Genomic DNA, 25,132 nt, shown 5'->3' on the forward strand with positions numbered 1-25,132 from the left:
TTCTTTATTCAGGTTTATCATAAAGACCCGATGAATTTTATCAAGTATTTTATCTGCATTTGTTGAAACAATCCAAGTTTTAGTCCTGCATTTCTTGGATAGAGTATCAGTGTCATTGATCTGTGTATGTTGAGTCATCCTTCCTTCTCTGTCTGGAAGTAATAGGTTGTTTTCTGAAACCTTTCTGCCCCCTTTTTATATACTTAATTTGTGTCAACGTGTGTGTGTGTGTGTGCAATATGAGGTACACAAGTGGAAGTCAGAGGACTACTTGCCATAATCAATTCTTTTCACCTCCTTAATTTTAGGGATCAAAATGAGGTGGTCAGTGTTGATGGCAAATGCCTTAATTCCACCTTGTCAGTCCCATATTCTAGGGTTTTGGTTTTTTTTAAGGATTTATTTTTATTCATGTTTGTGTGATTATATGCCATGTGTATGTGAGCCCATGAAGACTTGAAGAGAGCAGCAGCTCTCCTGGAGCTAGAGTTACTGGTGGTCATGAGCCATGTGTTGCTGAGAAACAATCTGGGATCCTCTGGAAGAGCAGCACTCAATCACTCGGCTTTCTGCTGTGCACCTTTGTTGCTATATGCTTCCTCTTTCTACTGCTTCTGCCGTATTCTGTCAGTGTACGTGTATTGTGCTTTTCTTTGTATTTGTTTTGAGTAATTGAATATTTTTTCTTTTAATTCTTTATTCCATTGATTGTTCATAAGCTGGTAACTTACATATATATAATGCCCAAAGTTTTGTTATTGACTTCCAGGTTAATTCAACTTATAGTTGGAAATAATACTGGACCATTCAATATTTTACAATGTATGGAGATTTCTCATGGCCTACCATATTACCTGTATTGGAGAATGCTTCATGTGTTATAGAAAAGAACTCATATTTTCTAGTGTTGGAGGGCACATGCTATAAATGCATTTTTAGTTCCACACTTGGTCCAGAGTATAGTTTAATTCTCTTGTTTATAGATTTTCTGTCCAGATGGTCTATTAAGGAAAAAGGCTTTTAAACTCCTCTATTACTCTACTGAAATCTCTTCTCAGTCCTATTAATTAATATTTTTCATATTTATGTATATGCTCAGATGTTGGGTGCATTCATACTAAAAGTTATTCCTCTTCCTTTGATTTGGCCCCTTTATATTGTAGCCCACCTTGCCCTTTTTGCTGATATGATTTAAAATCTTTTATATTAGTGTGGTTACTACTGCTTAGTTTCTTTTTGAAAATTCCATTTGTATGGAATGTTTTTATTTTTCTCCAGTTTTAAACTATGCTTGGCTTTAAAGATGTAAAAAGCCTCATGCCAACAAACTGAATCTATTTATTTCTTTAATTATAGTTATTTTGGTTGTTTTGTCCTTTAATTGCCTGTATGCATCTATTTAAGACCCTTTGTGTGAATAGTCATACCTATTAAGCCTTTGTCATCTCTTTTGACAGCTTATATGCATTTTGGTTAGATGATAGTTCCATGAGTGTTGTTAGTGTATATTCACACCCAGTAATGTCTGTACATGAAAGGATTATGCTTACTCTTCCAGATATTTTAAATAAGGCATTGTTTTTTTCTGAGTGTATGGTCAGTGCTGCTATTTTAGTACTATAGAGAATCCCCAAAAGCAGAGATTCTACCCCCAACCTGTATATGTGTTATTCAAGAGAACAGTAAGAGTACCTGGAAAGTGTGGTTTATCATGCAAGCCTCTACCTGAGGCTAAAGTGGGCCCAGCTGCCTTTTCCTCAGCCAGTTGCCTCTTATAAGACACTGATTTTTTTTCTTCTACAATGATCATGAACAAACTATGCAGTAATTTGGCTACTACTTTCTTTAATCTCTAGTGATAATGTCTTTGTCCATGTTCTGCTAGGTATTGGGTTCAGAATGACAGACATCTCAGTATGAGTCATCCTTAGAGCCCACAATCTGATAAAACCAACACAACAGAGACTGGACATAGGACCATGGTGTTGTGGCCTGTCTGCTGCTCTAGTATTGGTATACTCAGAGACTTAGACAGCCAGCCACAGGTGATGCTGGCCAGAATACAAATTCTTTTTACTCTGGCCACAAATCCCTCCCCCATTCCCCTGCTTCCCCCTCCCCCCCCCCCAATCCCTCCCCAGCACCAAGGTGTTTAGAATGTGGTTTTCTCCAAGATACAAAAGCTCTAGGTTTTAATGGCCTGGTGATGTGTGTTTTTTCTTTAGCCTCAGGGGATTGGAGTCTTGCTTTGTGCTATCCAGGCTCAAGTAAGAGGTGGTAGAGGCAGCCACCTCTATGATACCAGCTTCACCCATAGTTTTATTGCATGAGCACTGGCTTGGGAATTGACCTTTGGGCTGTGTCAGATGTTGTATTGCATCTTCATGTATTGGTACTAGACTCTAAGTTTTATACCTGGAGCTAGTTTTGTTTTGTTTTGTTTCCCTACCCTTAGCTAGCTGTTTCTCTTACTCTTTTGTTTCTGTTGCTGTCTTTTGTGTTTTATATTCTTCTTGCTTTTGTTGAGCTAAAACAAGATACTATTATCTCTTTCCTGGATTCCTTACCTCTTCTGAGGTAGTTTTCATAAACAGTGCCTCAAAACAATGTTTCAATGTGAAGATGATCTCCCTTACTCAGCCACCCCCTTGCTCTGATAAAAACAACAAATCCAGTTAAATTGTTTGTTTTACGTTCCTTTTCTTCACTTGCTACATTTATCTCTTAATTTTATTTTAGATCACTGTGTCCACTACTACGATCTTCGTAACACTAAACAGCCAATAATGGTGTTCAAGGGACACCGAAAAGCAGTATCTTATGCCAAGTTTGTAAGTGGTGAAGAAATTGTCTCTGCGTGAGTATTCTCCTTGGAGGGTGAGCTTGATACAGAAGTCTCATTATTGATGATGTAGGTTTATGCAAAGAAGGACCTTGGATTACTTTCCCAAATAGCAACAGATTTGCCTGTCTTCCATTGAAATACATGTATCTTATCCACTTTGTTTATTTTTATATTACTTGTGAATATTACTTTTTGTTAGTCCCTCTTAAGTAATGTTTGTAATTTAATTAATATTTGAACTTCAAATTTGAGTTCTGTTACTACTTCTAGAGGTAACCAATATGTTTGGTGTGATAGAAAAATAATTTATTTGATTAAAGTAAACTAGTGTGTTACTACATATGTCTACCTTCAATGTAGTAGTAGACTGATTATTGGTTTTAAATGACTTCTTGATTTTTTTATAATAACCCAAACCAGTTTATCAGTAAAATCTATTTTAAAGAGAACTTTTTAAGTGTGTCTGCTTATACTCAGCAAATGTCCTTTGTAAAACCTTTTAGTTGCCTTTTTTTTTTTTAAGTAATGAAATGTCAGTGATGTAAAGCAACTTATCAAACTACAGAACTTTTCTAACAATATGAGTAGTTCCATATTTTGGTTATCTATCTTATAATCTAGTAAATCCACATATTTCTCTCTACGGACTTTCTTATTTTTCACTTGGTTTCTTATCTCTTAGAAGCTTGTTTATACCAATGCCTTAAATTTTGCTTTATACCTTCACCTTCTCACCAGTTGCTCTAGATAAGAGTTTGCTGATTTGTCAAGACAACAGAGGACAAAACATATTCATAATTGAGCTTTCCAAGGGAATTATGTGGGTAATTAATTAAAGCTTAAATTAAGTGGTAGCTAAAGTGTATTCCCTCTTTAGAATAACTGTAATAAGCAGTAAATAACCTAAAAATGAGGTACATTGTAAGTGAAAACACAAAAGAACATTCATCACAACACTGGAATGAAACAGATTAAAGCACATTCTTTTAATTCTTTTTTAAAGATTTATTTGTTTAGTTTATGTATATGAATCATGCACACCAAAAGAGGGCATCAGATCCCTTACAGATGGTTGTGAGCCATGATGTGATGCTGGGAATTGAACCTCTGGAAGGAAGATCAGCCAGTGTTCTTAACCTCTGATGTCCAACCCCTAAAGCACATTTCTAAAAGACCTCAAGTGCTCAAATCAAACCATTGGGATCTTGGCAGTATTCAGTTGTAACCTACTAAACCTCAGTTTTCTCATCTCCAAAATGGGGCTAATAATAGCACTAAGTTTTTTAATCTTTAATAAAGTAGGTTAAACCTGTATCATACTGTCCTGTTCAATGATCAGTGTAATTAAAAAGATTTAATTATGTAATCCTTAATAAATACATTTACATAGTCCCTTAACAAAAATATAATCAAGCAATTCAGTATAGGAAAGCAGTTTGCAAAATAGTATCAGTCCTAAAATTGCCTTTGTCTAGTAGAATTTACCAGTGATTTTTATGCAAAAAAAAGTTGTTTTGGGTAAACAACTAGACTTATATATTCTTTCAGCAAAATAAACTACATCATGTAGTTTCTAACGGTACCCTCATCTGGAGGGGATAGCATGAAAATAATTTATGTCTACTACTAACTCACCAGTTGAAAGATAAATCACAATGAGAAGAATGAGGGATTCCCTGAAATGAAATACATCTCTCAGGGCAAATTCTCATTATTTATTGATAGTGGGACAGTGGTATTGTTGCCGTTAATGCTTGCTTTCTGTATACCCAGGCATTATTGAAAGTGTATTAAACGAGTTTAGTTTTTATAGGGTTGGGTTTAGTTCTATAGATTATCACATCTCATATTTAACTGTTAAAACTGGAGCCAATGAGGATGTGGCACCGCAGTTCTAACCACAAAACTAGATTGCTTTTTAAAATTACTAGTGGTGATAGTTTCATACCATGAAATCTAAAATTTACTCCTCTTTGTGTTTATCTCAGCTCAACAGATAGCCAACTAAAACTGTGGAATGTGGGGAAACCATACTGTCTGCGTTCCTTCAAGGGTCATATTAATGAAAAAAACTTTGTAGGCCTTGCTTCCAATGGAGATTATATAGCTTGTGGTAAGTGAACTTGTATTTTTGCACAAACTTTGAAAAGACATGTCATAGCAGTTTTCAGTGCATTTTGTGCACTAGGAAGGTAGCATCACAGCCTTGGTGCCTAGAACTGCATCCTTTTCTTTAGTTGCGCTTGGGAGCATTAGTTTTCCTTTCTGTATATGAGCGCTGTATTCATAATATTACCAAAGATTTTCCAGTGCTTGCTTGTCATTCTAAATATGCCATAATTTCTGTAGGTATGTTGCAAACTATAGAAACTATTAATTTCTGCTAGTAGTATTTCAAGAAGACATCTTTTCAGAAGCTTGCTACTCCTTTTACCCTGTCTAGTACCCTTTTGATTTAGTGATGTGTTTGGCTTGCATGAATCCAATTCATGAGTTTTTATTATATAGAATTTGTGCAAATTTAAATCTGAAGTGGAAAAATTCAATTTGCTATTCAAATGTTCTGATAAGAGTAAATGAACTTTTGTCAACACTTTTAAATGATAATGCTTTATTCTGTATTGCCCTTATTCTCCTAATGTATGATATTGAATATCACCAAAGTATCAGCACAGTTATCCTTAGAGTCTCCTGAAGTGTGTCAGGTTGATGCTATGTGGGAAATGGAGAGTCAGTTTGGGCTATTCAGATTGGGCTTTGAAGTACTACAACCTTCATTTTCCTCTCGTCATGGTAATAGTTTCAAATGCAATTTAAGATTCTTGTTTCAGTAACAACTTTTTAATGTACAGAGCTCTGCTATGACTGATTTATGTGTGTGTGTGTGTATAAAAATTTATATATATATAAATTTATATATATATATATATTTATATATATATATATATTTATATATATATAAATTTTTCAGTTTTAGAATTATCAACACTGTTAGGTCATTTAACAGTGCTTATATCTTTAAATTAGTAAACAATAGTTTTTGTACCCTTTCTCAAGTAGTTCCCAATTAATTGGTCATGTGATCTTGTCTTTCAGATTTGAATATAAAGATAATTGGTCTCTTTAGTAAAACTATTGATTAATGTCTAAATGTCATGTTGGGAACTGGGGCTAGAAGTGAAGTTCACTGTAGCTAAAGGTCTTAGATGGAGTTTCTAGCACAGAGTGGGGAGCTGATAGAAAGGATGGAATTCTAGCCGGCCATGGTGGCCATACACCTATGGTCCTAGCATCTGAAAGGCAGAGGGAAACAATTGTGAGTTAAAGGACAGTCTGTGCTACATAGCAAGACTCTCAAATAAATATTTATATATTCTAATTCTAAATTTTCCCATTCTAAAACAATTACTTTATTTCTTTGTAGGAAGTGAGAACAACTCCCTCTACCTATACTATAAAGGACTTTCCAAGACTTTGCTAACTTTTAAGTTTGATACAGTTAAGAGTGTGTTAGACAAAGACCGGAAAGAAGATGACACGAATGAATTTGTCAGTGCTGTGTGTTGGCGGGCACTGTCAGACGGGGTAAGTTTTCATATATATATATTGAGCATGACATTTTATATAATGTTCATGAATACATGTAATAGATTGTTTTGTTGCTTTTGTTTTAGATTTTAAGGTATAGCTGGGTAAATGGTAGGTGTTTTCTCTTTTTGTCAAGCATCACAATGCCAGGGTTGGGGGCAGTCTTTTTACAGTTAGTCTAACATAAATATAGTGTATAAACTTGACAGCACTAATGTAGCCCCTAACATTCACTACTGTACACTGAATCACACAAAGCAGCTTTCAGTATTGAATGTTCTCTCACTGTCATATCCAGGTATAAATATAAATAGATATACATATACCATGCCATAAATCTTCTGTGCCATATTTTAGCTTAGCATTTTATGTCTGTGTTTATATAAACAAATACTTAATACCAAGTATATTACCAGTTTCCTTAGTACTTAGTATTAACATAGTAATATATAGTACAGATTGTAATTTAGGAGCAACAGATTTTATATATATCCTGGGAAAGTGATGGGCTGGATCATGGAGCTTTACATAAGTATATGATGTGATGTTTCCACAACAACAAAATTAATGAACAGGTCATTTCTTAGCATGTCTACACTTGCCTTGAAACATGACAGAAGAATTTCCCGACTAGGAATGAGCTACACTCAGAGAAGCTCCTTATAGGCAGCAAAATTGGATTCTGGTATTCCTAAGCTACACTGTATGTGTGACTTTAAGTGAATAAATATGATCTAGGGTAAAACAATGAAAGGTAAATTGTCACATTGAAAATCAACTGCAGATCCTGTGAATCCCTGAAATTGAACTGAGGGGTCCTGGACTGCTTGTGCTCAAGAAAATTAGCATAATTGCTTTGCTCATTTATTCTTTTGCTTTTTAAAATACAGTAGGCAGAGCACAGTAGCAGCTAAAAAGACATAGGAAAATATAAATAGACAAAAAATAGAAATTCATCATAGCAACACACAACAGAAACAGAATAACAGATCTGGATTACAGTTAACTCACCTGGCTTATAGTAACCATGCTTATAAAATGAAAGCCATAATTGAAATTTCATTTGGGAATTGGAAACAAATTTTAAAATGAAAACACACAGTGAATTCTGTGGATGAGGTAAATGAAAGATGAGGAGGAACAGGAAGAGCTGCCTCCAGTGGCTAAGTTAGGAGGAAGTGTAAGAGGAAAGCACAGAGGGGAAGGGCGTGTTTCAGTTGGTAGAATACTTGTTGTGGAAGCACCTGAGTTAAATCCCTAGTTCCTGCATAAGAAAGGCTAAGCACACTGGCCTGCGCTCATAATGCTATGGAAGCAGAAATAGTGGGATCCCTGGAGGAATTTGTCCAGTGAGTCTCAGAAGAATCAGGTGGAACATGACTTGAGGAAGACACTAGTGTCAGCCTTTGTCCTCTTTGGAGCACTCCCAAAAACTCCCTAAAAGGACTGTGCTGCAAATATGATGGGCAAATGAAGAAATGAAGTAAAGGGCCCAGAATTTACTATATTAAAGAAGAGACTACAAAATGTGAGAAGACAATTTTTTTAGGAACAAGAGTTAGAAGGGACTATTTTTCAGAGCCTTATAAAAGTTAATAAAAGACATCAAGGTAAAGATTAGTTGAACCTTAGAACTACAGGGAATGGAGATGTGAAATGCACAGTACCTGTGGATGTAAATACCATAGGACCTACCTTGGATTGTCTTCTCACACCAATGTTTCATTGAAATACATTAAGACAAATATAAACTCTGTATCCTAGTTTCAGGTTAATCCCTTAATTTATTTTTAAATACTTGAGTGGACTAGATAATCATGAACTGGCATACCAGCCTTGCCTCTATATGTATACTCAATAGTATAAGAGTGATTGAAAACCAAAGCATAGTGTTGTGTTGAGGTAAACTAACAATCTCTGGTTGATAATATGTACACTTAGTGTGAGTCAAGAACCTTACCTGTGAGGGGTTGAGCACTTGGCCTACTGATTTTAAAGATTTGTGGTGCCATATGTTATTTCCTTCTGTACGGCTTAATATTTTTTTGCTAGATAAACACCAGTTGTCTTATCTTCTGACTCTTGCTAATGATGTGGTCTTTACTATTTAACAGAATGGAATGAATGAATGAATGAGTGAGTGAATCAATGACATGTAAAGGATTCCACTCTCATTTAAACTATGCATCTTCCTTTAAATATGTTTATTAATTCATTGAGAATTTCACACAACCTTGTATTAATGAAGTATTTATATTTATGAGATACAATGTGACATTTTGATGTAGATATACCAACTGTATCTGTATATCAGAATGATTAAGTTTAAGCCAATTAACAAGCCCATCATCAAAGGCTTGAGTTTGGGGTTGTATAGGGACATTGAGACATCTGGGTAGCAGATGTATTACAAAAGTTATTAATGCCAAAATAGACAGACAGTACAGCAGGGCTCTCAGAAGAGTTCAGACCCACATAACCAAATAGTGGTTCCTTTATAGGTTCAGAATACAGGCAGGGCTCTGTGCCCCATAGTTAATTAATAGTTCACACACTTGGATTCCTGGACACCAGGAGAATGTGTGATCTTGAGTAGGGAAAGGAGAGCTCTATCTTATTGATGTGTGTGCCATAAGGGATATACAGCAGTAGTTTCTGATAGCTTGGTTTCCCTTGGTCTTAGCTATGACAAAGGAGAGAGAGAGAAATGCAGATGGGTATGACCTAAGTGGATTCTAACACATCTTCTATTACATTGTTTTTGTTTGAAGGTGGTTTTTGGTTTTTTTTGTTTGTTTTGTTTTATTCACTTTACATTCCACTATCAGCCCCCTTCTTGAAACTCCTCCTCCCTTCTCTGAGAAGGGAGAGTTCCCCCTCTGCATCACCTCTCAACTCCCCTCCCTCCCCCAGCCCCCTGCCATGAGTCACTGCAGAGCTAGGTGCATCCTCTCTCACTGAGGCCAGACAAGGTGGCCCAGTTAGAGTAGTGGGAACCACATGCAGGAAACAGTTTTTGGGAGATCCACATGAAGACCAAGATGTATATCAGCGCGCTGTGTGTGTGTGTGTGTGTGTGTGTGTGTGTGTGTGTGTGTGTGTGTGTAAGGGTCCAGGTTAGTTGACTCTTGTTAGTCTTCCTGTAGAGTTCCTATCCTCTTTGGGTCCTTTAATCCTTCCCCTGACTCTTCCACAAGACTCTTGAGGTTCATCTAATGTTTGGTTGTGGGTCTCTGCATCTGTTTGGGTAGAGCCTCTCAGATGACATATTAGGATCCTCTTTGCAAACATAACAGAGTATCATTAATAGTGACAGCGATTGGTACTTGCTCATTGGATAGATCTCAGTTTGGGCCAGTCATTGGTGGGCATCTCTAGTACATGCCAGAGACCTGGGAGGGGGATACCCTCTAGGATGTCCATGGGGTTGACTTTAGCTGAAACACCTAACAGTGGGGCATATGGATCTGGCCGGAAGTGGCTACTTCCTATAGCTAGGCAGGACTCCTAGTGGAAGAATAAGGTTAGCAACCCACTCATAAAACTTTCGACCAAAAATGTGTCCTACTTACAAAATGGACAGGGACAAAGAGCAGAGATGTTTTGTTTTGTCAAAAAAATGTTTAATTTTATTGTAATAGGCTATATGATGCCATTTTTGTGCAAATATATAAACTACTTCTAACAACCCCACCCATATACCACTTCCTTCTCTTTTTTTATTGACCCCCATTGGTTCCCTTTGTTTTCATGTCTACTTTAATGTTATCTGTGCATATGATTTTCTCTCTATATATAAAGTCTAGGACCCACCATTGAAACACAACATGTAATATTTGTCTTTCAGAGACTGGTTTAACTAACTTACTGATAATCTTCAGTTGCATTCATTTTCCAGCAAATAATCTTTATAGTGAAAAAATCCATTATGAATTTAAGCCTCGTTTTTTTATCAGTTTCTTTGTTGATGAATTTATTGGTTGGTTTCATAATGTATCTGGTATAAAAAGTCTTCCAGTAAATATCAGTGTGCATGAGGTATCTGTGAAATAATAAATTTAGAGTCCTTAGCCATATACCCGGAAGTAGGAAAGCTGAGTTATATGTTAGGGTTTTTTTGTATTTTGAGGAGCTTCTATAGTGAATGGACTTACTTATAGTCCCAGCAGCAGCATTTAGGGCCTTCCTTTTATTCATGTCTTCACCAGTGTCTGTTGTTTATTTTCTTGATGAAAGCTGTTCTGATTAGAGTGATACATCCTAAGATCATTCAAGTTTGAACTATTTTGAATTATGTAGTACATTAGTAAATGGTCACCATGGTGTGCAAATAGACCTAAAATAGACCTCTTGTCTAATAGGAACTTTGTACTCTCCAACATTTCTCCTTTGCTCATTTATTCCTAGCCTCTGGTATATTGTGTTCTACTTCTATATATTTGTCCTTTTTATATAACACACACACAAACATTATTCTTTTATGCATGACTTATTTCACTTACCCAAGTGCACACCAGGTTAATTGTAAATAAACAGCATCGTACCTGGTAGATAGGTAGGGGTGGGTGTATGTGTTTGTGTGTGTGCCACATGTGTCTGCCTGATGTCTTCTTCATTCATTCATTTGTTAGTGGATATATAGATCATTCTGTACCTTGATTCTTAGACTAACAGTGCAGTACAGTTGTCTTTGGATGCTAATTTCCAGACTTGAGCTCTGTAGTATTCTTTAGCATTCCTAAATCATGGTTGTTATATGTTTAGATTTTTAAGGAACATCTTCATAATGCTTTTCACAGTGGATATACAAGTTACACTCCTACCAGCACCATGACCTGAATTTATTTTCTTGATGACATAAATTCTAACAAGTGTATAATATCTCATTGCAGTTTTGTGCCTCTATGGCGATTTGTCATATTGAATATTCTTCATATTCCTGTTGCTCACTTTCCTATTCTTGTTAAGAGATGTTTCTTTTGTTCCCTTGCCCATCCCTAACCCCAAGCTATTTATTAACTGCTGAGTTAGTCTTAGGATCCTTTAACATGAACATTTTACCATGCTTGGAGACATCTTCATGGAATTCATTGATTATCTCGTAATTGAGTTTTCTTTCTTGTTTTAGTTTTTAAAATGCTCATCTGTAGTCAATGCTTTTAAGATCATATCCAAAATAGATCACATCCAAAATAGATCACTACCTCTTTCAATATACTGATATTTTCCCATTGTGAGTTTTTCTTGTATTTTTATATTTTTAAGTCTAAAATCTAGTCTTACTAAATAGTCAAGTATCATTTTTCTGCATATGAATATCCCATTTTGCCAGCACTTCAATAAAATTTCAGTAAAATACTTCAAAACCAAATACAGGCATACATCAAAGGATCTCCCACCATGATTCAGTAGATTTATCTTGGAGAAGAATGGGTAGTTCAGCACATGCAAGTCAAAAAACATAATTAGTCATATAAATGGTCCTAAACAGACAAAAAACATGTCAATAGATATATAACAAGCCTTTAACAAAATAAAAAATGCCTTCATGATAAAGTCCTAGACGGAGTAGGACTGGAAAGAATAAACAACAACATAATAAAAGTTACGTATAAGAAACTCAAACCAAGATTACCTACCGTAAATGGAAAATCTCAAAGCAATCTCATTAAAATCAGGAATGAGAGGGCTGTCCACTGTCCCCTCCTGTTCAGTACAGTGCTCAATTTAGTGAATCAGGAGAAGAAAATTAAAGAAGATAAGTAAGGAAAGAAGTCAAATTATTCCTGTGTGCAGATGAGAGGATGTTATAAGTAAGAGATTCAAAACAAATTCCATAGGGACAAAAACCTCTAGAAGCATTCTTTTTTTTTTTTTTTTTTTTTTTTTTTTTTGGCAAAGTAGCAGGGTACAATAACCTTTCTATACAGTATCAACAGTCATGTTGAGTAAAACAGTAGCCTTAAAGTAAATCAGATGTCTAAGGATAAACTTAGTGAAGGATGTGATGGATTTCGACAATGAAAACTTGAAATACTTGAAGTGGGAAATTAAGGAAGACCAAAATATGAAACAACTTCAAGTGCTCTTGGATTGGCAAAATAACTTGTCAAAATGATTATTCTACCAAAAGCAATTTACAGATTAAATGCAATCTTGAACAGAATCTCTCAAAATATGCATTACAGAAATAGAAAATAAAATCTTAAAATTAATATGGTAACACAAAAAAACCCAGGCAGGATTAGCAATCTGAACACCAAAGAACAGTGCTGGAAGGATCACCATTGGAGATTATTCCAAGAGATAGTACTGAGCTGCAGTAATGCAAACAGTGCGGTTCTCACACAGACAGATGTAGATAGACCCAACGTGAGTGTGTGTGTACACATACATACATATGTCTGTATATACTTACATATACACAACAGCCATCTGATGGTGACAAACAGGAAGGCAGTATCTTCAACAACTGCTGCTAACAAGACTGGTTGCATGTGTGTAGGATGAAATTAGATTCATCTCTAATACCATGCACAAAATTAACCCCAAATGGATCAGTGTGCTCGGTATGATACATTGAAATTGCTGGAATAAAAAATAGATAATTTTCTATAAGAAACAGTTGTGAGAAAGGACTTTCTGAATAGGACTCTGTTATCCAACAATTAATGTCATAGAACTAAAAAGCTGTTGAACAGATAGGAAAGGATAAGTCTGGTGAAGAGTAAGCTCACCAAGTGAGAAAGTTATTTATCTGACAGAGTATTAACATCCAGAATATGTAAAGAACTCAAAAAAAAAAAAAAAAAAAAAAAAACCAGAATCAAGAAGCCAAGTGACCCACTTCAGAGGTGGTCTATGGATTTAACGGAGAGTTTTCAACAAAAGAAATAAAAATGACTAAATTAGGCAGCTCTGGGGAGCCTGGAAAGAGAGACATTCAAGCTTCTGCTCTGGCCCTGCTGTGGGCGCCTCTGCAGTAAAGGAATATGTGATAGTGAGATGGGAAAGGAAGTGAGTGGTGGAAAGCTAGGAGAGAACACAAAGCCTAGCAATTCATGTACTGGGGAGACAAGTAGAACTGGAGACACAACCAGCAGTGAGCCATCTGGGATTATGGTGATGTTAGTGCCCAGGCTGTCACCAAGGGCCATGTCTGGGTCTATGGCTCTATCATAGCTGGAGCCTGTGTGATAATAGCTGTGGTCTGTGTTGCCACCCAAGTTTCAGGGAGGTAAATGAAGAGATAGATTTTAAGAGCTAAAAGTTTGGGTATCTGCCCATAAGGTCGTGTCTTCTAAATATAACAGGGAAGCTGTCTATACTCATGAAATCTCAAAAATATGCCAGCCTAAACTATACCTAAACAATGACACCACCAGTTGATAGATGAATTTAGATGGGGGAAATTATCATGGACCCTTCCCCTAGATGAAGCCTTACACTTGTTACCTCAAAGTTTCTGAAGATGCTCTGGTCCATCTCAGGACAGACTCCAACAATCTGACAGCCTTCTAGTATCACTACTAAAACCTCACCATGCTCAGTAGCGCTACCTGAGGACCCAAACTTCATGGGGCATTTAGAGCAAATGGTGGTACTCTATATAGGAATGTAAACTAAGAAACGACAATGAAGGTAAAGTAAAAACATTTTTATCCAGGTGCAGGATTTATTTAATATCAGGAACACTGGATCTTCTAAACTAAACTGGTTTGACAGGAACAGGCTTGAAGTTACAGGTTTATTGACTAAATACTGACACAGATGAGCATTTTTGTAAATCATGTGATTGTATTATAGTGCCAAGAAAAGAGGAAAAAAACTGGTCACTGTTGTCTTATAAACCTGCAAAATTTTGTCGCAGGTTAGATTCCAGGAAATTGTTTTATTTGGTCATTCATATTCAGTTTCTGATACGCTCTTCATTTGATTGCTGTACAGTGTCAATCAAAATTTTAAGACTTAGTAAAGAGGTTTTGTTCTCTTTTAATAATTTATGGCCAATCTTTTTTTTTTTTCTAGCATTACCCTTCTACTTCATTGAGCAAAGATTTCATTGTTCCATACAGTTCCCATTGCTACTTTTAAACTTGTATTCATGTAGTTACTTGGGTTGAATATTTATTACCTGGTCTCCTTGTTTCTGTTTGTTTAAATTCTCTCATCCTTCTCCTTTCCAGTGTCTAGTTTCCTGACCTTCTCTTAGCCAATTTCATTGGTTCCTCACATTGTATAGCTACTGGCATGCATATATGGAAGATACGTTATTTGCTGCTCTTCAAAGATTTTTCTTTTATTTGTTGTACTTCATTGGTGATGTCCTGTGTGTCCCATGTTGGGGGCCAAAGAACACAGTGCGTCAGTTAGCAGAGTAAAAAGAATGTAGACTATGTTTAATAGTATCTTTAGTAAGAATATCTCCAGTTTACTTATCTGTTGCCTAATTTGCCAGTTAACTCTTTGAATTTCCTATCTACTACTAAGTTCAGGCCTAAAACTCAAACAGCATAAAGGATTAGTGAGAGAAGAGTTAGAAGAGTTTTGCACATTTATTTAGTAGAAGTTTTATATAATATACAAAATAATGACTTAACCAAATATATTGTGTATTTTTATGTATATATTGTATATTTTTATGCTCGGGTTTAAGTAGATAGTCTTGAAGTATAGTTTAAGGACAAAGGAATATATTGTGTGGTAACAAACTGGGATGATCATGGGACTGCTTTGCTCAGCTTCTCTTCTCTGTCCCTCTATATGTAGAATAGGTACCTCTGAACCATGGGTCTTCTGATTTACTTCAGAGAGAAAGAACAGAGAGCTCTTTTATGATCTTTTTTACAGGAAAAGTACAGGAAATTATCAGAGACACTCTTACTTCTGCTATTGCCTCAAATGCCAAAGTGTCTGTTATATTTGCTACAGTGTTTTGAATTCCATCAGTATGCTATTTTTCCCTCTGGGAAGCCTCATCATAAAGACTGTTAGAACTTGAGACTATTTTATAGTTGAAGAAGTCAAGTCTAAAAGGATTAAGCAGTTCTGTGCAGAAATAGTGTATAGACCCAGGTCTCGCTCATTCTTAAAATTATGGTGGGTTTTGATTGGTTGGGTGTGTGCATGCAAGTGTGCATATGTGTATGTGACAGAGGAGAGAGAGATTTTGCACCCCCATTGTGTTATAGAGTGTGCATTTGAGCATGCATATGTGTGGGGTGAGATTTTGCCCCCCCCCCCAATTGCATTATAGAGTATCTCTAAAACAGCACAAAGTTCTAGGTGCAGCCTTACAAAGATGGTAAGGAGGAAATTTGCAAATAGCAATTTTATACATATACATTTCTGGGGCTGGAGAAAAGCAGTTAAAAGCGCTTATTGATATTGCAGAGGACCAAGTTCAGTTTCCAACACCCACATAGCAGCTTACAACTGCCTGTAAGTCCTGTTCCAGGTGAACCAACATGCTCTTCTGGCCACTGAAAGCACATAGTACATACAAACTCATACAGGCAAAACACACAGACTGATAGAGATAGGTAGGTAGGTAGGTAGGTAGGTAGGTAGGTAGGTAGGTAGGTAGGTAGGTAGATAGATAGATAGATAGATAGATCTGTTGTGGGGGAAGAAATGCAGTTCTTTTCAGTTTTTAATATTTATCAGCAGTATAGAATCATTCCTTGCCTTAATTCATTGTGAATATAGTGTTCTCAAGCTTTTTCAAGATAGATTTTGGCATGTGATGTAAGTTGAAGTTATCTTATCTGTAAATATCTTGAGTAGCAAATAAAATTGACATGGGCCACTTGGTGAGATTTGCAGCCATTGGAGTGACTGAGGTATAGTGAATATGTCTGTGGATCTCCATCCTGCTTCCCTGAGTGGATATACTCTTAGAGTTCTTCTCCCTGACTAGATATCTGTTGCCTTTGTTTCTTAAATGTGCCTTTTTAGAGTTTTTTTTCTATTATTCAAATCCTGATTTTTTTTCATTTACCTTATTTCAACGTATTAAGGTGTATCTAAATGAGAATTCTAAGCAGTTCAAAGTTGGAATAATGTAAAAATACAGAAAGAAAACTGGAATATAAAAAGACTATAACAAATGTTATATTAATAATAAATCACACTAAAAATGGAAGCTGCGGATTCAACCATGTAGACAAATGAGAAACTATCTTTTGTCTGCAGAAGGCAGCAATCCTACATAAACATGGAGGTCTCTGTCTGACTTAGGATAGCTGGCTAAGTCTGATCGTTCCCCTCCATACAACTTTTGGATTTCCACTCTAAATACTGTTTTGTTTATCATTTTTGCAGTATCTGCTGATTAAATGTACTAGATTATAGAAGCAAACAAAAAAGAAAACCAAGTTTTCTTAAAGCATTTTGAAGTATTTTATCAAATTTGTTTGTTTGTTGTTTGGCCCTTTCTTAATGCACTTTAAAATAAGGTCTCATGTCACCTACACTCCTAGCCTGGAACTCCCGCCTCTATGATTAGATACAGGTTGGTTGGTAGTTTTTGAAAGTAGATATTACTACTGGCATTTTTTTTCTTTTGAAAAATCTGTAACATGTGTAATGTATGTAGAATTGCTGTTTTTCTAGGGGTTGGGTTAATTTATCTTGAACTATCAACATTTTATGTACAAAGGGACTATTGAAAGCGTTCAGGAAGTTCTTTGTATTAAAATTAATTTCTTGCTACACACTATATGACTCAGACCTTTGTAATTCCAGCATTTGAAAAGCTGAGGCAGGAGACTTGTCTTTAGTTTAAGTCAATTCTCTAGATTAAAATGATTCCCTGTGTTGAATAAAAAAGCAAAATACAGTTGTGTGTTCTTTTAAGTGTATAGCCAAAGATTGGAAATGACCATTTCCAAAGAAAGTTTTTGCTTCTTAATACAATATTTGAAGTGTTTGAGTCTAAGTTTTGGTAAGAAGGGTAGGAAAAAAGGAGCCCTTGTAGAAACTGAGTGGCACTCAACACTGGGGTGTACTGTGAGCAACCAAAGTTGGTCCTGTTGATTGTGGAATGATTTTTGTTTGTGGTCCTGAACTCCCAATGTTTCTTTCTCTGTGCAGATTCTCTATGGAACAGTTGTTGAAACAGTAATTAAAGTTGAGGGACACTTACACCTGATAAATGCTTTTCTATGATCCCTCTCTCCTACGCACATAGCAAGATTACTAGTTCAATAAGATAGAAACCAACATTGATATATTAGTCTTCATGAGCTGGTTCTTGGCCTTGGTTTTCCTTAGACTGTCATATAAATAGAAACAACAGAATATTTATGTTCTCTCTTTTTGTCTGGCTTCTTCAGCCTGGTTTGTTGTTGAATTTGTTGACATTATTCCTTGTATATAGTTTTATGATGGTGGTGTTTTTCTAAACAACATTTTTATTTATAACTATGGCAAAAGTTTTGTGTGTGTGTGTCTACTCATTTTAGATATAAAGCCTAGTCTAGGTTTTGTATTGTTTGAATAATAAGTAAACATTTATATGGTTTAGTAGTCTTTCCTTTACATACATATCTACAGGGTAGATACATAAGAGAAGTGTGCAGTTAACTTAGTATTAGCTTTTCCCAAACGTACTCAATTATTTGTATTCTTCTCAGCAAACTATGATCATCTACTTGCTCCACATCCTTGCCCATATCTGACATTATTAGTTTATTTATTCTAATAACTAAATTATACTTAATTTTTTTGAGGTAAGTTTATCAGTATTTTTCTCAGGATAGTCATAAGCTCCACAGTTTTATTTGTCCTCTTAAACTCAGTGCATTCATTGTTTTTATTATTTTGAGAATTTCGTACAATCTGTTTTGTGCTCCCCTGCCCCTCTCACACACACATACACCATTCTCTACCCATCCAACTTGGTGCCCTCCTAATTTTTTTAGCCCATCAAGTCTGGTTTACACTTGTCCATATAGTCCACTTGCATGTGTGGACTTCCACTGGAGTATAATGATGTCCACTTACTGGGGCTATGGTTTCAAACTAATAGTATTTTTAATGGAGATATTTTTTGCATCCTAAGAATATTTGTTTTCCAACTCAAACTTTGTATTCTCTGTGGGTTTTGTAATCCTAGAATTTTTATTTTTTACATTTATTTGTTTGATCTATTTAGAATTCATTTTAAGATGATCCAATATAAAGATTGAGTTTTCATATGTATTTAAGCAGACATACAATACTTTTCATAAATATAGTTTGCCAAAACACAGTCCAGGTGGGTAAAGGGAATTCTGAGTACTTATAAAAAAATTCAAAGAAAACAAGACACTAGTCTTGTGGCTTGTGTGTTATTAAAAACAAGGAATTGTCCTTAGAATGTACTTTTGTGCCCCTCCCAGATGTAGCAAATAATAAGTTTACTTTAGATTATTCATTACAGTTGGCTATTGTTATTTGTTTATATATATGCCAACCATGTTCAATTTATTTGGTATTTGGTACTTTATATGACTCTTAACCTTCAGAGTATAAATTGTCTGGCACGCTGACTAAATTTACTGTTACATGACTGTCTCATTTTTTAGGCTTCCCTCTCCCACTTTAACACTGCCAACTAAAGCAGTGAACAGTGGTTGTTTCAGCACTCTGTAATACTAATTATTTTTGCCAAGATCTTTAGAAAATTTACACGATCACACAGTGATCTGCTGCTGAGCTTTCCATTTTCTTACATTACAGTTCCTTTGCTTTTTGTTGACCTGCTAGGATCAACTTTTAGTTTATAGAATAATTTTAATTGTGGTTATAAAAATGGACATTAGCCCAAAAGTTTGCAATATCCAAGATACAACTCACAGACCACATGAAGCTCATGAACAAGACCAAAGTGTGGGTGCTTTGGCCCTTCTTAGAAGGGGTAACAAAATACTCATGGGCGCAAATATGGAGACAAAGCATGGGACAGAAACTGAAGGAGGGGTCATCCAGAGACTGCTCTACCTGGATATCCATCCATTGTGCATTCATCAAAGGTAGACTCTGATGTGGATGCCAGGAAGTGCATGCTGACAGGAGCCTGATATAGCTGTCTCCTTAGAGGTCTGCCAGAGCCTGAAATAGACAGAGGCAGATGCTCACAGCTAACCATTGAACTGATCATAGGGCTTCCAATGGAGTGGAGGAGTTAGAAGACTGAAGGAGCTGAAAGGGTTTGAGGCCCCATGGGGAAAGCAACAATACCAACCAACCAGAGCTCCCCAGGGTCTAAACCACCAGCCTAGGAGCACATAGGGACCCATGTCTCCAGCTGTATATGTAGGGGAGGATGGCCTTATTGGACATAGGTGGGAGAGGAGATCCTTGGTCCCATGAAGGCTAGACACCAAGTGTGAGGAAAATTGAGGGTGGGGAGTAGGTGGGGGCATATCCTCATAGAAGCAGGAGGAGGGGGAATAGGATAGGAGGTTCCTTGGGGGTGGGGGACGGGAATGAGGAAAGGGGATTACATCTGAAATGTAAATAAAATATTCAATAAAAAAGTAAAATAAAAAAATAAAAATGATTAATACTTTAAATACTGTCTGACCAATGCACATAGATAGGTTTGTTTTTAAGAAACTCAGAGAATTATTTTATAATTTTTAATGTTAGCTGATTATCTGTAAGTGGATAGTTGAATACTCATTAATTTTTACATAAATTTGTATGGTGTAGGGTTTTCATAATTTACTTACACATTTACATGTAGATTACAAGACTTGAGTGTGTCTCCAGGATGTTGAGCTCAACTAGAGCTCTAAAGACAAGTCTGAATCCTGAGGTTATTTTGAATTAACTCATTCTTGTTGAATCTCTTCTGTCCTTTCATGCCTCCTGCCGTCAAACAATTTTAAAAAAGTTCCCCCTTAAGGCTTACAACATTAGAGACTTTGTGACATAAATTCTCACTGAGGTTATTACAAGGCTGTTAATAGCACACTTGTTGAATAATGAAATATCTTACTAGAAAAAAAAAAAAAGAATAAAACCAGTTTCCCTTTTGTAAAAAAATAACCCTGTGCCTTTGTTGTCCTGGTTGTCCATAGAGGTGTGTACTGAAGATGGTGACCATATGTCAGTCCTTTGTGTTTTCTGGAGAATAGTCAGTAGAAGAGAATGTTCTGAAGAAGCAGATGCTCACCTTTTCTTGTTGCTATTACATATGCTAAAGGTTGTCCTTCCACTTTAGATTTCCTTGGTGTCTTAGGGTGAAGTGAAAGAAGAAGGATGAAAGAAACTATTCTCTTCAACTGCCCTCCAGGAAATCCTCCTCTGTTCCTAAAGCTCTTGTTTCTTTCTAGGAGTCCAATGTGCTGATTGCTGCTAACAGCCAGGGTACAATTAAGGTAAGCCACTTCATACAGCTTCTTTTAAACTCAGATCTTTTTTTTTTTTTTTTTAAACTATAACAGGCTCTTGGAAATATACCCCTGTACTGAGCCTTCACAATCATGGGTTTCTGCCCTCAAAAATGACTTAGGAGATAGGTAGCTCACAGTTATGGAGACAATCATGCTTGTTGGGGTTGTAGGCAAGATGGATCAATAGATGGTCAGATAGAAACAGAGCAAGGCTATTGAGCACTTACATTACAGTACATCTGGGCCATTACAGCCACATCACAAGGGACTTAGTAGACAGTCTGGCAGGAATGATGTTCATGTGTTTGTTACCTTCACCTGTAGTTTTTGTTCTTTCTTGTATTTTCTTTCTTCTCATATGTAATAAGTAGGGTTGTTTTTTTCCTTCTTGCTAAGGTGGAAGTCAGGATAGAGAGGAAATTTTAGTGTTCCATGATCTGAAACTCTGACCTCTGGAGCATACTCTGAGTTATAAGACTCATACTTTACCACATGCTTTCTTTTTAGTTAATATTCCAAGGAAATTTTTACTTGATTACTTGATACAGTTTTACTTGATTATAGCATTTAATATTTATCCCTTGGTCATAATGTGTTGTTTATATAAATAAAGCGAGCTAAGTAGTGAAATTTTTAAAAATAAAACTTCAGATAAGAGATTTTTAAGTACATGAATTTGGCTGACACATATTCTGAGAGAATGTAATCCTTCTCTGTATTCTTATCGAAAGTTCAGGAAGCATTCTTGTCTATGATGTGTCTGTCTTGCCTGCCAGTGGACATTTATTTTTGCCATAACTTTATTTAATTTGTAAGTGTCCAAGCCACAAAGGGAGCAATAGAAACTAAGCACAAGCTCTGGAGATAGAGCACACAAACTCAGAGCAGCACTGCATTGTTAGCTAGTCACACTAGTTCATAGGACAGTCACCTTTCTCAGGCGTATAGTATGTTTGGTAAAAATCACAACTCACATGAAAACTAGGCCTTTGCATGAATTACATCAGTTCTTTTCTGGAGGCCTCAAGTAAGATGTTAGTGTTTGGAGTTGAATGGAAGTAGCTAAGTTCTCTCAGTTTTACATTCTCTTGACAAGGCATAGATTGAAAGTGGATGATATCTAAATCAACAACCTGGATGTCTGAGACAACTGGGATTGTTGACACCCTATAGTAACTCTAAGGCTAGGGTGAAATCACGTAGATTCTCAGAAGGAAACCTAAGATTGTTTTTTCAGCATTGGTCTGTCATGTCAAGGGACCTTTATAATGTATATACAAAAAAGCATTGTGACACACAGGCAAAGGCGAAGGGTGGCACCATTCAGATGTTTCTGACCTAAAATTATAGTGTTCATGAAACAATCCTTGACAATCTCATAATCACCTTTCTGTTCTGACCATTATTAGTCATTTCCATTTTGTTTGGTTTTCTAGTAGTACATGTAGTAAAACACCATTAAATTCTATTTTTTTAACACTACTCTGTAAAACTCTTCCTTTTGTTTCCCCATTAGGTGCTAGAATTGGTATAAAGAGTTTCCTGATGTCATTGTGTTTGATCCTCCCAAAAGCCATCTGCAGCTGATGATGAGAAGAAAAAGAAATGGCATGTGATGTCTCTCTCAGCATCATTTGGATTTGTTCTGAGTACCTTTTCCCTCCTTTATGCCTTTGGGACATTGGGAATATCCAGAGAATTCTCCGCCATCAGTGTAACTATGAACTTTGCTGTTGGCAGTGTGGCTATCTAATTTTTGTGATAGGGAAACATTCTTTTAAATAAAAAATAACAAAAAAAAAAAAAAAAGTTTATTGAGCCACAGCTGAGCTGGGAACACCTTTGTCAGGTGGGTTGAGAGTCTTTTGAAGATGTAGCACTTGTGGGTTATACAGAATGTTCTGGCTGGGCCTGGAGAGAGGCTCAGTGAATAAGAGCACTGGCTGCTCCTACAGAGGATCTGGGTTCAGTCCCCAGCACCTATGTAGCAGCTCACTGCCACTTATAATTCCAGTAGGAGACCTGACGTCCTCTTCTGGCCTCCTTGAGCACCAGGCATGCATGCGGTGCACAGACAAACATCCAGACAAAACGCCTACACATAAAAATGAAAATAAATCTTAGTTTAAAAGAAAAAAAATGGACTGGTGAGTAATTTTAATGTTGTGTTTCCCAACTTTTTTGGAATTACACCTATCAACATGAACAAAAGATAAAATGTGTGGATTCCTTCCAGTGAAGTTAATGTTTACAATTAAAAAAAAAAATAAAGAATTCCTTTCTACACACCCTAATGAGATCATCGCCATCAGAACTCTTGGGTTCCTCCAGGTCTGGTTATAGATCTAAGAGTTTGGCTTACTGAGATCAAGTAAACAGGCGAGGAGGACTGTCCTTACAACTGCTGGTTCTCTTTTGCACCTGTAAGCCCTCAATTTAGTCGAATTAGCTCTCATTTTAACTACCAGACTTATCCTGGCCAAGACTGATCACTGACTTGGAACAAGGTCAGCTGCCTTTTTTTATAAAAGAACATAAAGGAAATACTTATGGCTTTGCTGGCCATATGGTCTCTGTTTAACTGTTAGAACTGTTAGCTCTGCCTATGTAGCAGGGAAGTAGCCACAGATAGCTTGTGGCTACTTCCCTGCTACAAATGGGCATGGCTAGAAAATAGGTGGAATTTCAAACTCTATCTGCAGCTCATTATCTGCAATGCCCTGATTTAAACTTGTATGCTCCGGTAACTACCTCGAGTTTCCAAACCATGTGACCTCTTAAATTGTCTAGTTAGTTTATAAATCATTTTTACATTGCAGGGCATTGGGTTACACAAAAGTAACGTGGATAGCTACTTAAAGTCTGACATGGATAACTACTTAAAGTCTGAATACTTTTCAGCAAATGGTTCAAGCAAAATTTTCCACACATTTCATAAAACACTTTCAGAAACATTTGTTGGATACAGATATGCATGCTCAGCTAAAGGTTATATAAGTAAGCTCACTTTTTTTTTTTTTTTTTTTTTTTTTTTGGACTTAAAATTATTGAAGCCAAGTGTCTCTTGAAATTTAGAATCCTTAAACTATCAGAAAGTTCACATAACACATATAACTCTATATTTATAGCAATCCCCAACAGAACTAAGGCAATAGTACATGTCTAACACATGCTTCTGCAGCAAAGCATGCATAGTCACATTAACATGAGATTGGTTAGGAAAGAGGAAAAATTTAGTAAAGAAGAAAAATGATTGTACAGTAGTTGTGTAAGGTTCTATCATCCAACTTGAGAGAAATGTATTAGTTTTCATAGCTTCAAACGAATTTCATCTTAAATAATTTCTTACATTTAGAACCTGCTAAACTTAATGGCCTCAAGTCTGAGAGAAAAGGCTAGGGACATAGCTCAGCCATCAAGAGTCCTGCTGCTCTTGTAGAGAACCCAAATTTGATTCCTAGAACCCACATGTGTGCTCACAACTGCTTAGAACCCTAGTTCCAAAGAATCTGACACCCTCTTCTAACATCCAAGGGACCAAGGCATGGATGTGGTACGTAGATATATGTATAGGAGAAACACCCATACATATAAATAAATCCTTAAAAAATCAATAGTTACCATCTGTCACCAATGAATGTTAAAATTAATAAATGTCCATTTGTAAAAATGTAGGAAGTAAATTCTAACAGAGATCCTGGTATTAAGAGATAAATGCCCTGAAAATCTTCAAAATAGGAAGCATTTAATGCTATCTTGAATGTCTTTAAATAGAGGTGATGGTTTTGCTCATTTGTATTGTTTTTATATGCTTACACTTTATTCTCAAGCTCTCTATATAATAGAGCCAGTCATGTTAGTTTCCATGTTTAGAAGATACAGTATTGCGTTTGGTTATCAAAGGGATGTGATTTTTTTAAATAAATTATTTTAAGATAGTACTTACTTTTCCTTTTTCTCTCCCCACCCCCTTTTTTTTGTTTAAAGAAAGTTTACCATGTAGGGGCAAACCAAACTCAGTCACAAGTAACCTTGAGCTTCTGATCATCCTGTCCCCCCCCCCCCACCCCCCCCGCCAGGGGTTCAGATGCTGGGATATAGTCAGATGTCATCCTTCCCAGTTTTAAGTGGTGCTAAAGTGCTAGGGAATAAAACCTAGGGCTCTGTGCAAGCTAGGCAAGCCATTATCAACTGAACTCCATCCCTAACACCTTTATTTAATTTTCCCTCTGTTTTCTTGAGAGTCATAAAGCTTTCTAAAGTTGAGTTAGTCTCTGCATGACATTGAGATCAAATTAATAATGCTATTTCAGGG

The 25,132-nt window shown here is 36.2% G+C and overlaps 1 protein-coding gene and 1 non-coding gene across 6 annotated transcripts in view; both read left to right on the plus strand.

Annotated features, from left to right (window-relative positions):
* The window catches only part of Cop1 (COP1 E3 ubiquitin ligase), a 104,712-nt gene extending 82,086 nt beyond the window's left edge, over positions 1–22,626 (plus strand). For 4 of the 5 annotated variants that reach the window (XM_034513169.2, XM_034513170.2, XM_076941444.1 and 1 more), the window contains 5 exons: positions 2,740–2,857; positions 4,834–4,958; positions 6,270–6,430; positions 20,758–20,802; positions 22,334–22,626. In XM_034513169.2, coding sequence (XP_034369060.1) covers positions 2,740–2,857; positions 4,834–4,958; positions 6,270–6,430; positions 20,758–20,802; positions 22,334–22,351 — 467 coding nt within the window. In that variant the 3' untranslated portion in view covers positions 22,352–22,626. Of the gene's footprint in view, positions 1–2,739; positions 2,858–4,833; positions 4,959–6,269; positions 6,431–20,645; positions 20,733–20,757; positions 20,803–22,333 lie in introns of those variants that run through there. The other variant, XM_076941442.1, reaches the window with a different exon arrangement.
* LOC117716673 (small Cajal body-specific RNA 3) lies at positions 16,571–16,710 on the plus strand. Its single transcript, XR_004607780.1, has one exon.
* Positions 22,627–25,132: the final 2,506 nt, after the last annotated feature.

This window comes from Arvicanthis niloticus, chromosome 10 (genome assembly GCF_011762505.2).
Source record: "Arvicanthis niloticus isolate mArvNil1 chromosome 10, mArvNil1.pat.X, whole genome shotgun sequence".
In the NCBI taxonomy this organism is placed as follows: Eukaryota; Metazoa; Chordata; class Mammalia; order Rodentia; family Muridae; genus Arvicanthis; species Arvicanthis niloticus.